Source organism: Gopherus flavomarginatus, chromosome 6 (assembly GCF_025201925.1).
Source record: "Gopherus flavomarginatus isolate rGopFla2 chromosome 6, rGopFla2.mat.asm, whole genome shotgun sequence".
NCBI classification, from domain to species: Eukaryota; Metazoa; Chordata; order Testudines; family Testudinidae; genus Gopherus; species Gopherus flavomarginatus.
The window spans coordinates 6,210,932-6,227,979 of NC_066622.1; the positions used below are offsets into that span (position 1 = coordinate 6,210,932).

A 17,048-nucleotide genomic window follows, 5' to 3' on the forward strand; every position below is an offset into this window, starting at 1 on the left:
TTCTTCAAGTAGAGTGATTTGTCCCGGTGTCTAGGACATAAAGCAATTCCCTGCCTTGTGTTGTATGTGTCAGCTGGCAGTCCTCTCCATCCCAATGGTGGCTAAGTATCCGTGAAGTATGGTTGTTTGATAATTCCTTTGGATTATATACAAGTCAAATTTTAATACCAGTGGTGTTTAAATACTGGGTAACATTTTCAAAAGCACTTAAGTGACTTAGAAGCCCAAAGCCAAAGTCTCATTATCAAAAGAGACTTAGGCACTCAGGGTAACATTTTAAAAAATGCCTGAGTCCCAAGCAGACAGAATTCAAAATGCCTAAATCTGGTTTGAAAATAGGACTCAGGAGTGTTTTTCTTTAGCAATAAATTCCTGGAACCATTTCCTTTAGCACCAAAACAATGGGAACCTACCATTGCTACAACACTTGAACCTCGAGGCCTGTTCCAGATGACGGAGTGCACTTTCCACAGTAACCACCACATTTCCCTATGACTTTGGTACCATCCTGCGGGAAAAATCAGAAATGATGTCTCAAAACCATGTCACACAAGAGGAAATCAAATGCCGCCATTTCCAGATACCCAAGTCTGTGGGTGTTTTAATAATAAAACTGAAAAAGTTTATTGGAAGGGAAAAAATCCCTCCCAAAAATCTATAATGATTTACAAATTAACAGCTCTTTTTCTCTTTGATGCAAATGTAATTACATTTATGGCTAATAGGTCAGATGCTGGCCCATCTGAATGCAGACAAAGTAGAGTATTTGTGAACTGCCAAATGAAATGACACCCAAGGAGCAGGCCATTTGATAGGAAGTCCTTTAGGCCTGAGCTTTCTCCAACTTGCCCCCACAGAGAGAACTTTCTCATGAGTGAATTACTTGGCTCCTCCCCTGGGATAGGAACACAGATTAGACACGAGAAACAAGAGAGCTGGAAAGAAACTGCACCTCTAATGTTACTGAGCACGTGAAGGGCAAGGAAAGATGTATGTCGACACTACATCCAAGTGTTTATTTGGAGGGGAAATGTCTGGTGTGGCTCAGCAGATGAAAAGTGATGCTATGGGAATGTGGAGTTTGCTAGATCTGGCTGCTATTCTCCCAAATTCCTACAGCGCTCTCCATCGTTTCTTCGCTGTAGACCGGGGCGGTCAATTATTTTTTTGTCAAGGTCCAAATTCCTTGGTCAAGGTCCAGACTCCGGAGGAAAATAATAAAAAGCCAAATAACCCCACCACCAACCATTCACCACCTCAAGTAAATAAGAATGATTTCTGGGTCTGTTCAAAAGCATCTGGCGGTCCAGATTTGGCCGGCAGTCCACCTATTGACTACCCCTGCTGCAGCTCACTGACAGATGGTGAAAGACAGACAAGAATGAGAAGACCTTAGGCCTGAGTCTGATCTAGTTAAACCAGTGTAACCCCATCAGGTTCAATGGATCTACACCAGAGTAACTGAGATTTGAATTTGGCCCTCTCCGCCTCATTTGTCTACATAGCATGCCCCCCCTTGGTCCTTTGCACAAGCAGACACTCTTCAGAGGGGAATTGTGCCTTGAATTACCTGACGATTGGATGTAAGTGCAGTGCAAGCCTGCACAGAGCACTTATTTTTAAACTGCAGCGTATGAACTCTCTCCTGTGCTTGGTGCTATTGATCTGTGATTGTAGTAGACCAGTCTCATCTCTGATTGGTGTTTCTTCTCTCCTTCGGTTTGCTCTGGCACTTACACCCCAAGAAGGAAGCCAGGCAGGTTGCCAAGGGTGATTAAACTAAGCCATGTCCCTCAGGGTTTGTTTTAATTCTGCCAACCGTAATTGCCTCATTCGCCTCTCTCAGCACCTAGCTCAATTGCGGGAGGTTTGCTGCTGAAGCTTCTCCTTCCTGAAGGGGAGCTGAATAGATCTGTCCCGGCCCCGACTCAGATCCAGGACTTTGTGTCCTGAGCTCACTGGCAGCTAAAGCGGAGCAGAAGCAGCTGTTCCTCTCAGTATTAGGTACCAGTGATGTCATCAGGTGTTGCAAGGGATACAGAAAACCCTGAAACTGACCAGTCTCAGGCTGGATTCTGCTGGGCCCTGACATGGGTGCAGAGTGGGGCGCGGCACAAGGAGCTTCCCCCAGCACTGAGCTGCCTCCAAAAGGACCAGACAGAATTGCTAATCTTTCAGGAAAGAGAGGAGAGGGGCAAAGGGATGCAGAAGAGGACAGGGGCATGGCTGGACTCCCCGGCACAAAGGTGAGAGCAGAGATTGCTTTGTTCCTATTACTCTAGGGGCACACAGTGCCCTCAGAGAAGCCAGAAGGGGCAGAGAAGAGGGAAAGCTATGCCTGCTCCCCCTGCACACTCCATGCACTGGTGAGCAGAGAGGGACTGGTGCACAGGAAGCATGGGCATGGTAGTGCCCCTTGTACTGGGGGAGTTCAGGGAGGTATTCTGCCTCCTGGTGCTAGCCCTGGGACAGCACAGCGCCTCACCACCCCTTTGGATGAGCTCTAACCAGGCACAAAATTGACTGCCAGATCCAAACCCTCTCCCCCCGCCACCAAAATATAATCTTTAGCAAAGTGAGATTAAAAGGCCTAGAAAGAAACACTGACATATCACACCATTGTTATGAGAGTCCAAACTGACTAGCATCAGGAGAAAGCACCAGCTCAAACACCAGTGGCATTATCCTTATCGAAGAGCTCCTGAGTTTGGACAGCACCTAATACAACAGAATCGTAGACTTTAAAGGTCAGAAGGGACCATTATGGTCATCTAGTCTGACAGGGTCCTGGGCCATAAGCATGGCTTCTAGGCACTATCACAATACAAATAATAAATGGTGTTATGCTGGATGGTGTGAATGGCTGCCATCAGGTGGGGCTCTGATCATGAAACCTGGTTAAATGGCAACTGGAAGAAGCAATTAATCTCCTTTTATATAGTGATAGCTAAAACAATAGAAGCCACTGCCCAAGGCATTGGGGTACATGGCAAGCCTGAGCAAGAATTAATTGACGGAAATAAGAAAGATTTCTTTGGCTCTGATTGCAAACACGGCACCAAGGGCTTGTTTGACACACCACGTGTGTGTGTGTGTGTGAAGTGAACAGACTGTGAGAGAAGCAGTGGTGAGCATGACCCTGAGAAAGAGATCTGAGAGACAGAATTCCTTGGGACACATGACTGCCTGGAGAGGCAGGCTTGGAAGCAAGGTAATTGCCTGCCATAGAGAAACAGGCGGTGGTGTACATTCTTTGTAAATAAACAGGATTGCATCAAAGAATATACCTGACTTGTATCTTCCATTCTTCCTAACAGAAGCAATCCTGCAAAGCCTCGATAACTGGCTAGCCACTTGGGCCACGGAGCAACAAGAATAATAATAACCAAGCCATAGAGCAGAAAAGTAATGCAAGGTATAAATGTTACATGCTTATGGTGACGTGGGGTTGTAGATGGGGGCTCTCTGAGGCACTGACATCTGGATAATACCGCACACTGGAAATAATGACCAAAATGACTTCCAAAAGTTAGCACCGATTCTCAGAGTTCAAAGCATGATCAATATCTGGAGGGGGGAAGGTGTGAGAGGTGAATATCCACAGGGAACATCCACCCCCCATTTACCATGTGCTGCAAGCAAATCACACCGTGTCTGTGCAAGCCATGAAGGGCTCCATCGGATGAGATGTTGAGCACTGTGGCCCAGGTCCTGCCAGGCATGTAACTTTGATTTCAGTGAGATTGCTCTCATGCTGCTCGGCACCTGGCTGGATGAAGCCCCAAATATAAAGTGGGAATCTGTAGTGAGCAGAGGGCTGATCTTCATGTTCTTATTCAGGGTGCTGGCTGGAAGTTTGAAAGGTGCCTACGAGAGTCACATGTCCAGTTCCTCTTGAAACCCGCAGAGGCTCCTCTGAAAACCTTAGCCATGAACTCTAAGAGGATGCAGCCAGAAGACATTACAGCCCAAGATTGACTCTTTTCCTTAGTTCTTTTCTTCCTCTCTGCTAGCTTCAGTCTTTATCTTTTCTCACTTCTCCCACCCTATCTTCTCACCTCATACCCTGACACCCTCTTCTCCCACTCTCTGCCACCCCTTCTGCCTCTTTCTCTTTCTAAGTAATACCAGCACCACAGTTCAGGGCAATTGCACCTGTATTTCCACCTCTGTGGTCCCCCAAGGGCACCTACTCTAGGCTCCAGGCTCTTCAGCCATCACCTCTCTTGGGTGGAGACCCGTACCTCTCTCCCTCCTGACCGGGGATTTTCCAGACTGCATAGTTCGCTGCTTACACACATGCTAAGAAGCTTACCAGAGATCACCTTCCAACTCTAACAAGGGCTCTGGTTGGAGTTAGTCCTTCAAACCTCCCCAAGGGGTTTTTCTGTGGTTACAAGTTCATAACATGTATCAGAGGGGTAGCCGTGTTAGTCTGGATCTGTAAAAGCAGCAAAGAGTCCTGTGGCACCTTATAGACTAACATGAATGCATCTGACGAAGTGGGTATTCACCCACGAAAGCTCATGCTCCAATACATCTGTCAGTCTATAATGTGCCACAGGACTCTTTGCTGCTTTTAAAGTTCATAACAGCCTCAACTCAGAACAAGAAACTGACAGCGCAGATCAGCCTGGGCCTTTGATCCCCAACCTTCGGAAACAGGTAATGAGCAGACAATAATCCCTTCCTCCGGGCCTGGCTTCAAAAGGTTGTGTTTTGACTAACCAGCAGATGGCATTTGTATTCACCTCCTCCTAGAGATTCCCAGGAATTCCGCGTCATGCATATTGTCCCAAAAGATCATTCTTGCCTGCCACATTGTTCGATATAGCCCCTTGATCACCACAGCCCACAATAATGCAAAACCTCGGCATTCAATACATTGGACTCCAAAGATACTTAAACTTAATTCAGTAATGTTTTCCAAGCATATTGCAGGAAATTGCGATGCCTGTCACAACCAGCATCTGATACTTACCAGGGATAAGCCAGCATCTAACCGTAATATCTACCCGTGTTAGACACAGATGGACAAACATTCACTGAGTGGGTCTTTAAGATTACCTGCTCTAGCAGCCAAAAGAGTTAAGCTGCTTGAGGGCAGGGACTGTCCTCTTCATTACATTTGTGTACAGTGCCTAGTGAAATGGGATCCTGATTCTTGGCTGGAGCCTCTAAAAGCTCCTGCAAGCAAATAATAATAGCCACATCCCCATTATTGGTTTTACTGATTAATTTCATGACCAAGAGCAAATGTTATAGATAGAAAAGGCCAATGATGTCAAATTTTGCAGCCCTTACTCAGGCAAAGCTCCCAGCAAGAACTTTTCCTGAGGCATGGACACAGAATGTCCTGGTTCCACATCCTGTCTGGCACAGGCTCCTTGCAGAAGGATTCAGAAGCTAATTAAAGACACGTCTGCACCACAGTGTTCATTGATTTTAGCTTCCCGATTAAACAGACCCATTAATTAATTGCAATAATTCAGATCAAGTTAAGTTTACTACACCTGTCCTACTCCAACACACACACACAAAGTTATGGGCTATGCTTCACATAACTAAAGCCTTACGTTAGATTTTATTATGACGTGTTGTTAGAAGAATGATTCTATGCACCATAATGTGGCACACGGTAATTAGGTACCTCACATTAGCAGGTCTAACCAGATTCAGAATTAATACGCTCATTCTCTTACTGAGGATTTTTGGATTTCCGACACTGCGTAATTTCCTTGCGAGATCCATTTTGCTGTTTCTGTTAGCGAAAGGCCTGTTTTGTAAAGGTCAATGCTAAAGCGACCCTAAAAAACATAAAAACATATCGGTTATCACAAAGATGTACCTTCTGAAATGGCTCAAGCAAAAAACGCTGTGAGAGGGATGTACAAGGAACCTGAGACCCCAGATAACCCCAGAGCCATATTTAAATTATGTTATTCTTCATTGTTGCAAGCATGCTTCTGTAACAACATGCCACGGTGTCATTTTTCTAACAAGATCTTGCCGGCGATGTTTTCAATTTTTCCAGGCCTTGAGAGTGATTAGTACATATTGTACAAATCACAGCATGACTCAGATTAAGAATTTCTTTCATTTGGGGCTTCAGAGGAGGGGGCTGCTTTTCCACCATCGGCCAGCTGAGGGCATTCTTGGCCTTCCCATTGCAAGCTGCAGAACCTGGTATGCTTCATCAGCTCCTGGAACATGGAACAAAACTGCATCCAAATCAACCTCACTTCATAGCTTTTTTTCCTCCCTTCTCACCTGCAGAGGGCATCCATGTCCGTATTTTGTCCTACCTTCCCCCGACCCCAACTTAAATAAAAATCAAAACTCTGTTTTGTTTGGTTTTTAGATATGCCCTTAACTTAACTGTCCTTTTTCCTTCCAGAAGCAAAAAATGCTCACAAAATTAAGGGGTAAGTCTGCACTTGATGCCCATGCAAAACTCTCGTTGGCAAATGCCCACCTGACTTTGTGCTTTGAGATCCCCCTTTCCACCTAACCCAAAATCCGTGAACCTGCTGGCTGTTATCTCAGCCTGACCCGGAGTCCGAGATGGCTGCTCTGCTAGGAAAAGGCAGACTGCGGCTAGCTGTGCTCAATGTATTCGCTTCCTCGGGAATGTGAATTTCCAGTTAAATGCCAAGTATCTACTTAGGTGGAGAGAAATCAACATTCCTGAATGTTCCTGAAGTAACAAATCAATCCCTGAGATGTGGTGCTGTACAGAAAGACATCAGCTCCAAAAGTTGGAAGGCAAGGAACTGGAGAGACCTCTCTTCTGCTGTCAGCTTCCTGGACTCTTCACTAAACCTCACTCCCAGACCCTTCCCCTATGACTAAGGTCAGGAAACAAGTTCTTACTACCAGAATTGATCATTTGTTATTTTTACTCCAGAATTCAACAGTGTTTTAAGCTGGTTGTGATGGAAGCTGATAACACCTAGGAGGCAAAATGAGGCACCTGTAACATAATGTAAACTAGCCTTCTACTGACATATTGTATTTCAATATAGTGTATATCACGTCACATGCCAGGGTGAAGCTACTACATGCTAGCAGGAGCGGCAGAAGGGCCCTAAAAGTTTGTGTGTGGGGGCTACCAAATGGAGGCTCTGCCCTCGCACCACCCCTCCCCTCCCGAGGCCCCACCTGCACACCAACCCTTCCCCCATCCTTGCACCACCATTTCCCCCTAAGATCCTGCCCCCCACTTGCTCCTCTCCAGCCTCTCCTTCCCATCGCTAGGTAAAAAGTGGGAGGGCCATGGCCCCCGGCCCCCCAGCATGCTAGAGCATTTCCAAATGTGCACAACCACACATTTCCACCTCACTGGGCCTATCCTTCCCTCCCTTTCCTCTGCAGGCAGCACAAACACCTCCACACTTGGCCCCTTTGCTCTCCTCTCCCTCTGCTGTGTGTGCCCCAACACCAGTGCACTGCTCCCCTGCGGTGGAGACCAGAAGATATCACAGACTTCAGTAGATTGATCGATTCTGCCTTCAGCGCCACCATCTTCCTTGCTAAACAGCTCTACTGCTCACTGGCTGCACTCGTGCCCACAGCCCCCTGGCCCCTTTTTTTGCTTCTGACTCTCAACTTCCTCCTGCTTGCATTCTCTGCGGGAACACATGTGTTATCTGAGGATGCCTCTCTCCACTGCCTTCCACTTGCCTCAATCCTCTTCACACACCTTTCCCAGCACTGTCTTCTTCAACCTGATCTCCAACTTGAGGTGTGTCTCTCACTCCTCTCTCCTAAATCCCCTATATCCTTCCAACTCTGAACCTTCCTCTTCCATCCGCCATCCCTCCTCGTTAACCACTCTCCCTTCGCCTTCAGATATGCCACATTCCCTCTGGCCCCCAAAAACCTTCCTGTAAGCCTCGTGACAAGCCCATCTCCATCCTCCATTTTGCCTCTAGGCTTCTCAAGCGCATGATTGCTGTTTCTGCTCACCTGACTTCTTTCTCTTTAATCTGCTGTTTGGCTCTGTCCCCTTCCCAGCCACACCTCCTCTTTGGTTGCATTTTTCTTGGCTTGGCTGGTAAAGGTGTCCTCTCTCTCTATGCCTTAACACTCTGACTGTGCTACTTTGATCTCCATCCTTGTTCTCCAGCCGCTCCTCTGCGCCTCTCTCACTAGTGCAGAAGTCCCTCAGGGTTCCCTGATTGGCTCTCCCCTTTTCTCTTTCGACGTTCAGCCTGTGGGCCCTCAGCCACTCTAACAGTTTGAAGCATCACTGGTATGCTGATGATTCACAGATCCACTGCTCCACCCCAGACCCGCTCCTGCAGTTCAGTTACATCACACATCTCTGACTGTCTCATACTGTGGTTTTCAACCCTGGGGGTCCACAGACTATGTCTAAGAGGTCTGAGAAAGGTTGTCGTTACCAGAGAACAGTGGTTTCCAACCTCTGGTCTGCACACCCCTGAGGGTCTGCAGACTATGGCTAAGATTTCCAAAGGGGTCTGCACCCCCATCCAACATTTTTTAGGGGTCCACAAATGAAAAAGGTTGACAACCACTGATCTAATAGCTCAACTTAGCAGACGACTGGTTCAGAGCTTAAGGTGCTAGCTAGGGATTTGGGAGATCCAGGTTCAATTCCCTACTTCGCCACAGACTTCCTGGGCAGGTCACTTAGTCTCTTTGTGCCCCACCTGAAAAGTGGGGGTGACAGCACTGCCCTATCTCACAGGGCTGCTGAGAGGATAAATGCATTAAAAAAACAAGGTGCATAGACTCTACTGTCGGGAGCCAGATAAGTATCTTAGATCAATAGATCCCACCAGTGCAAACTGAATCAGGCAAAACCACCCCAATCTTTTTTTTTTTTAACCCTTGTTTCCCCTTTATTGTCAATTCTCTCTCCCCATGTTGGGCTGTTGGATCAGGCTTTATGGAATGTCTCTTTCTGAACCCTGCTGGTTGTCTCCCAATAACCCAATGGCTGTTTGCAGAACAGAAAGTACACTTTGTACAGACAAAAGAAAGTTTCAGACCGCTGAGATGGGAATGTGACAGTTGTTGGAGTTGGGCTGACGTGATCAAGAGTAATTAATAGAAAGTCTGAACATAATAAATGGAACCAGTCCCTAAGAAATGTTATTGTCAAATACCTGTGGGCATTTGGCCGCACTGTAGCAGTCCCCCGCAGTGGCATAAGGAACAGGTCGTCCATCGTCTGTCCGTGCAAACTGTAAATCAGTTGCTGAGAAAATTATTTGGTGAACAGCATAGAGAGGGCAGATGGGGAGAGAGAGAAATTTGAACACGTTATTTGCTAACCAGTACATCTAGGAAATTTGCTTTTATACGTTTATCTAGGGAGTTCAGCAAGATATTTTCTCTTAGCTCTGCAGCAGTAAAACCCCAATTCAGCAGGACGCTTAAGAACATGTGTAAATTCCACACACAACTAACGCACTGGACAGAGTGGGATTCCTCACATATTGAAAGTTGTGCATATCTTCAAGTACTGTGATGAATTTGACTGTGTAGAAACAACAACTAACATGGACATAATGGTTTTATTCTCACAGCAGAAAATTTCCCAGTAATCTGAACCCACCAGTAACGCAAAACACATGAACATCTAAAGCGTATATTTTCCCTTAAACAAAACACAGTATTGGAACAGAACAAAACTGTTGTTTCAAAGTTAGAAGGGCTTAGTGAAAAATGCCAGCTGATTGATTTCAAATAACGTACAACTCAACAAAATCAGACTGGGATTTTCAAAGGAGACTATGGAGATTAAATGACCATTTCCTTTTGTATTTCGATGGGACTGGGGTGTATCATCACCTTAGGCTCCTTTGAAAATCTGAACGTCCTGGTTTCTATAGCTCACAGGGGCGAGGATACTGCCAAGGTGCCTAGTAATTTGCAAAGGAAGTCATCACGTGAGACTGGTTTATCTGGTCACTTTAAAAATCTGCAATCTTTGTCCCCTCAACGCAGTACTAATCCTATGTTGCATTTTTAAAATATTTACTGAAAGCTGATACTCAGCCAAAGTCTACCCTTAGATGTAGGTGTGTGGGTCTCCTCCTGGAGTCAATCTAAATGGGCCATCAGATAAGCACCCCCAGCTCACCCAGCCTCCATGGGCATGGCAGGCATAGGATTTATATGTCCCATCCTCCTCCCACTGAAGCCAATAGCATAGCTCCCGTCACCTTCAACAGGAGTAAGTTTGGTTCCCTAGAGTTGGGTCAATGCCTACTGCAGTCAAGGGAAATACTCCTATTGACATCAATGGCCCTTAAAGATCACAGAGTTCAGTTCCAACTGCACCAATGGGAGTTATATACTGGAGTGCTCTATGCAGGAATGAGCATCTCTGAATCCCTGGGGCCCCAACCTGCAGTTGCTGCTAATGGCATGTGTGAGTGACAGAGAGAGACGCAGGGCCAGGCTCTCCAGGGCTATATGTGCCATTCGATTCCAATTTAATATAAAAATATCAACAAACCAACACATAAACCAGGCTGAGTTCACAGCAAGGTAACAGATAATTCAAAGGAATGAGAAAACTGTCATTATTCTGTGTTTTTATCTGTCTCAAGGTGATATAGTTTAATCATTCCTAGTGCCCCTAAACTGCTTTTCAGGGTAAAGATCTGATGATTTGGGGTGACCGGGTATAAAATGAAAGCAGGTCTTTCACAAGATAGCCCAAGAACAAGGCACACTGAATTCCCTCTCTCTGTCTGTACTTACAGCTCCATTTGGGTAAAAGACCTTGTTTTTACTCACTTATTATCTGCATTGTGTTCAGGTCCAGCCTGACTTTGCTGAAGGCAGAAAAACCAGCTGCTGTGTAATCTTTCCTACACTGGCAGTCTTCTCGTCTGCTCCCGTTATACGGACATTCAGTCGGGTTATGTAATCTAAATCAAAAGAAAACCCTTTCTACTCATGACAGGAAAAGATCGCCATGGAAAACAAAGCACCATGAAGCTCAGAGCCAAGAGATTGCTTACCTGTAGCCGTACACTTCAGAGAAATTCTCCGCATACCCACTGACAAGCGTCACATACTCTTTTGGGCTGTCAGTCTGCATCCCAGCACAATATATCTGAGAGTGACAGAGATCATAACTTTGTCAGGCACTGACTGTGAAAAGCATGTGACTAGAAAACTGATGGTGGGAAATGCGTAAGTGAAGAGTGCACACAAGATAATCTTGCAGCTCTAAGAAATGCGGAATAGGTTGCCGAAACACACCTTTAATATCCTTCCTTTTACTTTAAGGTAATATTCACCATCTTCAATGACACCTTTGAGTCTTTTAACATCTTGACAGCTGCTTGGCAATTCACCTGAAATGACACCAAAATAGTTGTAGTCAAGTAGTCATTGTAGATCACCATTCCTTCTGGGAGCACTTAGGGCCTGGTCCCATGAAGCATCTAAATATGCTTAACTTTGAGCATGGGAGTGGTTCCAAGGAAACCACACACAGGTTCAGTGCTTTGCTGAATCAAGGGCCCGATGCGGGAAGTGCCAAGGACTGCAGCCCTCACGGAAGTCAACGGGAGCTGCAGGCACTTGGTGCCTCTCTGGCCCCACCGTAAGTGGAAAGCACCAATCCATAGACTTACAGTCATAGATGTTGTGACACGTCCTCCTCTCTTCAGGTTTTAAATCAGCATGGCACAAAGCGCTCGCCTGGTCATCATTGGTCAAGCATTGCACTGATCGGTGCATCACTCCAATGCCACAAGTCACCGAGCACTATCAAATAAAACACCGTAAGTACTGTGCCATTACTGGTGCTTACGGTGCAAGGCAGGTAAAACGCAGACCGTTGGTTGGTGAAGATCAGATTGCCAAGGCCCCAACCCAGTATAGCACGTGAGCACACGCTGAACTTTAGACACACAAGGAGTCCCATAGTTTCAGTGGGACTACTCACCAGCCTTAAAGTGCTTTGCGGGATTGGGGCAGAAATGGTTCAAGGTAACCATATGCTCAAGCAAAGAGTCCCAGTAACTGCTCATCCCACTTGCTCAACCCAGTGGACTGACATTGTTTCGCACCAGCAGAGATGCACGACAGAGAAACATTCATTAGGGAGCCAGAATCCAAGCAAGTCTCTGCTTACGAATGTGAAGCTCTGCTCCAGGTCACAGAAAGGCCCCTTTGAACAAACATGGGTTTATGTATGATTTCATATGCAAACTGTGCAAGAGATCAGGTGAAATGGTAGCTACAGCTGGGCTCTCTTTGAAACCCAGGGGTAAGAACTGAAACCAAAGGAAGTGTTTACACCAGATCCCGTAAACGGAAACCATCCAGTTTTGCGCAGCTCAAGGCCTGAATTTTCAAAAGCCAAGAGTGATTTTGGATGCTCTCCATGTTTGGGTGCCCAACTTGGGACACCTTAAAAAGGACCAGTGCTCCCATTAAGTTTTAAAAATCAGGCCCATCTATGATGTCTCAGGATGCTCAGCCAGAATCACTAGTTCCTGTTGAAAATTTATTCCTAACCAGTGCACAGTCAGATGGCGAAAATGTTCTTCACGTGTTAGAACCAATCACAAATGATCAATTTGTGCCTGTCTCTGGGTCACAGTGGTCACTCTGTATCAGTCCCTAAATCATAACATTTCAATGGGAGCAGAGTGGGGCCCAAGCTTTGAACAAAGCTGAGAATTATTTCCACACTAAATTATTTTGAAAATCAAAGGCTGGCAAAGCCATGGTAGTTTACAATGGTTGATAAGGACAATAGGGGAAACCAACAGCCAAATTTTTACATTATGAAGTGTGTGTAACTCCCAAAAGGAATTCTAATACGCAGACAAATTTCACAATGTTTTGCTTGACTCAATTCTCATAAAGATTTGATACATATCCTTATATGCCTGAGATGTGTTAATGAATCAAAGCCATTGGGGAACATAATGTGTCAAAGAATGGCAAAGTCTTCAAATGTGAATTGTCGTCTTTTAACTAAAATCTGATCTGGTGGTTTAGGACCCAGAAAAGGTTTGGCACTATAATAATTTTACACTGAAAGGCTAGATTCTTTTCACTGCTCTATCATAGCACTTGAAGTAAGGAGGGAAAGGAAAGTGTAATTCTTTGTGTGTTGATGCTCAAAATTTGTCCAAATTTTGGAGTATTGATTATTCACATATTAAGCCTTGAACATCCACATGAGTGAATTTCATTCCAAAACACACGGCCAACCATTGCTTTTGCTAGATCCCAGTCAAAAGATCACTTCCTCTTTTTTGCCCATCTGTGCAAAGGCTGCTTGGATATACAAGCTACCTGGGATGGCAAGAGTAAGACAAGCAGAGCACAGAGGGGAGCTGGGAGGAAGAGATCTGTGTCACACAGTCTTGTTAAGACAGAAGGGGAGAGCAGAAAGGAAGGGCCGTAGGGATCAGAGAACCATTGATGGTTCTCAGTCACCTGGCTTCAGCAGCAGTGCTGTGATCATCAGAGCTGTCAGCTGTTTGACTGCTGGGTGTGGGACCCTTGGGAACAGACTCATAGGCTAAAGCACCATTGCCTGAATGTGTGTTAACCAACGCATCAATTTCGGGCCAATGTTTTGACCCACTGGCTCAACTTCAACCTCTCTCACCCCTTGGTAATACTGCCTCTCTCCAGGCACAACGCAACATTAGACTTACGCTTCCCCAGTTGCCAACTCGCCACGTTGCCAAAACTGGACATTCCCCAAGGTAGCATGTGTGGACATTTGGTGGCTGGGTGCCAGGGCAGTTGTCTGTATTCTGGTAACCGTACTCGTAATGGTCCTTCTCGGTGTAAATTTCACTGCACGAGACCAACCTTTGCTTGTAGCCCTTGCCGCAGGTCACAGAGCACTGGGGAAATGAAGGAGTCTGGTTAACGTTGTGCATGGGCGCTCACAGTGTGTCTTTGACAAACAGGGAAAAAGGAAGGCTAGTTTGAATTTGATGCCAGTTATGGAGGCGGTGCGGGGGAAGGGATACTCAGAATAATCAATAAATGACCAGTACACCTTAAAGCATAGTACTGAAGTGGCTGCTGATTATTGTAGTGGCCACTGGCAACCTACAAAGCCAAGTGCTAAACTTAGCTGTGGGTCACACTCTGACCCCCCCTTACTCCCTCTGAATGGTAGCTCAGTTCACAAGGAGTCTCATTTGGACAGATCCTCGGCTAGTAGGCGGAATCCATGTGGGAATAAAAATGCTTCAAGTTATCAACCAGGACTGTACTGGAAACCGATCTTTACTTTTTAATATCCTCCCTTTTGTTCCTCTCTCCCACAGAGAAACGACACAGAAAGAAACAAACTAATGATTAGTATCCAGCACCGTGCTGCCAGCACTAATTACTGCTCCAGTACACCAACCCAGGCTTTTCTTGGGGAGGAGGGGGCAAAGGAATGGTGCTCCTGTGTGGAAAGACTTGAGTTTTTTGGTGACATTTGCACCAAGCTGAGGATCAGCGTCACTCCATCGAAGCCAAAGGAACTCCATTGATTTGCTCCAGCTGAGGGTTTGGGTCTGGCGGTTCAGAGGGCACATTCAGACCCTGATCAGACTAATGATGTTGAGGGTGCCACTCCAATCAGCAGAATGACAATCGCTGTGGTAGATTCTCTATGGTGCTCACCTCAGACCACTCCCCTGTAATCCAGATGTACTCGCAAGGTGGTAAATTGCAGCTCTCCCTATCAGAGGGGCGCTTGCTAGCATCACAATTCACGCTGTCCTCCTCTTGGTTATTCTGATTCACGCACACAACTTTCCGGTACCGGGACCCTTCCCCGCACGTTTTCATGCACTGCCAATAAATGAGAGAGGTCAGCACAGATGTCCCAGAACTTCATTTTAATTCACGTAGCGATGCAAAAACATTTCCCCAGGACAAATGATAAACTAATGGTACTTATGAATGCTGTTGCTTTCTACTATTAGTTATTTGTATCAGAGGTAGCGACTAGCAGCCACAACTGAGCTCAAGGCCCCACCATGCTAGGCACTGCACAAACTAATAAAGAGAAAGAGCCCCGGTCTTGCAGAGCAAACAATTACATAGTAGGGCTGCCAATTTTGGTTGGAGGTATTCCTGGAGGTTTCATCACAGGACATAATTCTTAATTAAATATTCATATTTAATTCCTGGAGACTCCAGGCCAATCCTGGAGGGTTTGCAACCCTATTACATGAACAAGACAAAGGGTGGAAGGGGAAACAGAGGCACGAAGAGGCTGAATGACTTTCAAAGGGCCACACAGCTAATCAGTGGAAGAGCTAGGTATATAACATAGGTTTTTGGATACCCAGTCCAGTGCCCTAATCACTCACTAGACCCTACCTGCCTGTTATTGTCTTTCTAACATGCCTATTTTATATCCAATTAATGTAAAATATGGTTTTGCTTCCTTTTGGCCACCCTTATTTTGAGACTAGGAATTGTTCAGGGGCTGCTCGCAGCCTGATGTAACAAGAGTTGGCAAGAGTCAATAGGGCGGAACTGATCAGTTTTTAAATGCTGGTGAATCCAATTTGTCCTTGGCTACCTTGCGCAACCCCTACGGAAGAATTAACTTCACTGTGGGTTTATGTATTTAGATTTAGCCAACAATATACTGAGGAGAATGGCAGGTAAGCGGCAAGGTAAGCAGGTAAGGTAAAAATGGCAGGTAAGTGAAGGGTAGACAGAATGTGCATGGAAAAATGAGGGGAAGATAAACTTGGGACTCTCGTTGATGGATTGGCTGGAGAATGCACATTTGAGGAGAGCTGGACATGTGATAAGAATGGGAGAAGAATGACCAGCAAAGAAAGCATTGGAGGAAAGGGACTGCAATGGAAGAAAGAAGATAAAATGGAAAGACTCTGCCAAGAGACGACTGAAGAGAAAAGGACTTGAACTCCAGGGCCTATAACCATAGGGGTAGATTGACTTCTATATTTGGGGAGACAACTCCAGCCAGGCCAACGGGGCCGCTTGTGGGGGGCAAATTCTACACCTTTCTGAGACTTATAGTTTGGACAAGCAATGCTCCCCCATAGCCCTACCCAAACTATGTGCATGCCTATAACCTGTGCCATGAACCAGGAGTGGCAAATAATCATGGGCACCTCTGACACCATGTAAACGGGAAAAGGAGTTGAGAAGTGAAGTTAAGTGGGGTTTATGTATTTAGATCTATTAAAAAGCACTTATCACCAATATTAAAAAATAAAAAGTGATTTGTGTCCTACACAAAAGATGGGAGCCCAGAGAAGGACTCTGGAAGAAAGGTTCCTCAATGATTGCTCATTTCGAATAATAAGCTAGCTACGTACTGTACACATCTGGCACCCTTTACAACAATATTTCAGTGCTTCACAATCTTGAATATATTTATCCTTCCCACATCCTTGTGAGGCAGGGCAGGGCCACCACCCCCATTTTACAGAAGGGGAACTGAGGCACAGAGAGACTATGCAACTTGCTCAAAGTCTGTGGCAAAGCAAGGACTTGAACCCAGGTCGCCACTAGACAAGAGCCCTAACCTCTGGACCAATCTTTGTCTACTGCCCTACAACCAAGCCCAGGAACCTTTGCAACATACCCCAAAGCTCAACAGACTTGGGCTTTGTTGGGCCAAAAGTAAAGGGAAGTGAGACTTCCAGAGTGAAGCAGAGCCATTGGGGGGGGGGCAAGTGGGGCAATTTGCCCCAGGCCATGGGCCCCACAGGGGCCCCGTGAGCCCTGGCCCAGCAGCGGTCTGGGTCTGTGGCTGGCATTTCAGTAGCGGGGTCCCTTCAGTCGCTCCAGGTCTTTGGCCGGCATTTTGGCAGCGGGGGGCCCTTCAGTGCTGCCAAAGATGCCGATCGACTGAAGTGCCCCCCACCGCTGAAATGCCACCGAAGACCTGTACCGCCGCTGGGTGAGTACAAGCGCCGCAGCTCCCCCACTTAACCCCAGACCCCCTGAGTCCTCTGGGCAGCCCTGGAGTGAAGGGAGCCTGTCAGCTGGCCCCTTTCTTTTAAACCTGGGGTCTGTCAGCTCCTCTGATTGCAAAC

The 17,048-nt window shown here is 46.2% G+C and overlaps 1 protein-coding gene and 1 long non-coding RNA gene across 3 annotated transcripts in view; one reads left to right on the top strand and one right to left on the bottom strand.

Moving 5' to 3' along the window:
• Positions 1 to 17,048, top strand: part of LOC127053241 (uncharacterized) — a 172,993-nt gene that overhangs the window by 113,208 nt on the left and 42,737 nt on the right. The window lies entirely within an intron of this gene.
• ADAMTS9 (ADAM metallopeptidase with thrombospondin type 1 motif 9) overlaps positions 1 to 17,048 on the bottom strand; it is a 141,107-nt gene that overhangs the window by 3,767 nt on the left and 120,292 nt on the right. For both annotated transcript variants that reach the window (XM_050957230.1, XM_050957229.1), the window contains exons 31-39: positions 14,644 to 14,814; positions 13,671 to 13,865; positions 11,625 to 11,757; positions 11,248 to 11,342; positions 11,004 to 11,098; positions 10,777 to 10,910; positions 9,135 to 9,226; positions 5,703 to 5,807; positions 414 to 508 (exon numbers count right to left, since the gene is read on the bottom strand). In XM_050957230.1, coding sequence (XP_050813187.1) covers positions 419 to 508; positions 5,703 to 5,807; positions 9,135 to 9,226; positions 10,777 to 10,910; positions 11,004 to 11,098; positions 11,248 to 11,342; positions 11,625 to 11,757; positions 13,671 to 13,865; positions 14,644 to 14,814 — 1,110 coding nt within the window. In that variant the 3' untranslated portion in view covers positions 414 to 418. The remainder of the gene's footprint in view (positions 1 to 413; positions 509 to 5,702; positions 5,808 to 9,134; positions 9,227 to 10,776; positions 10,911 to 11,003; positions 11,099 to 11,247; positions 11,343 to 11,624; positions 11,758 to 13,670; positions 13,866 to 14,643; positions 14,815 to 17,048) is intronic.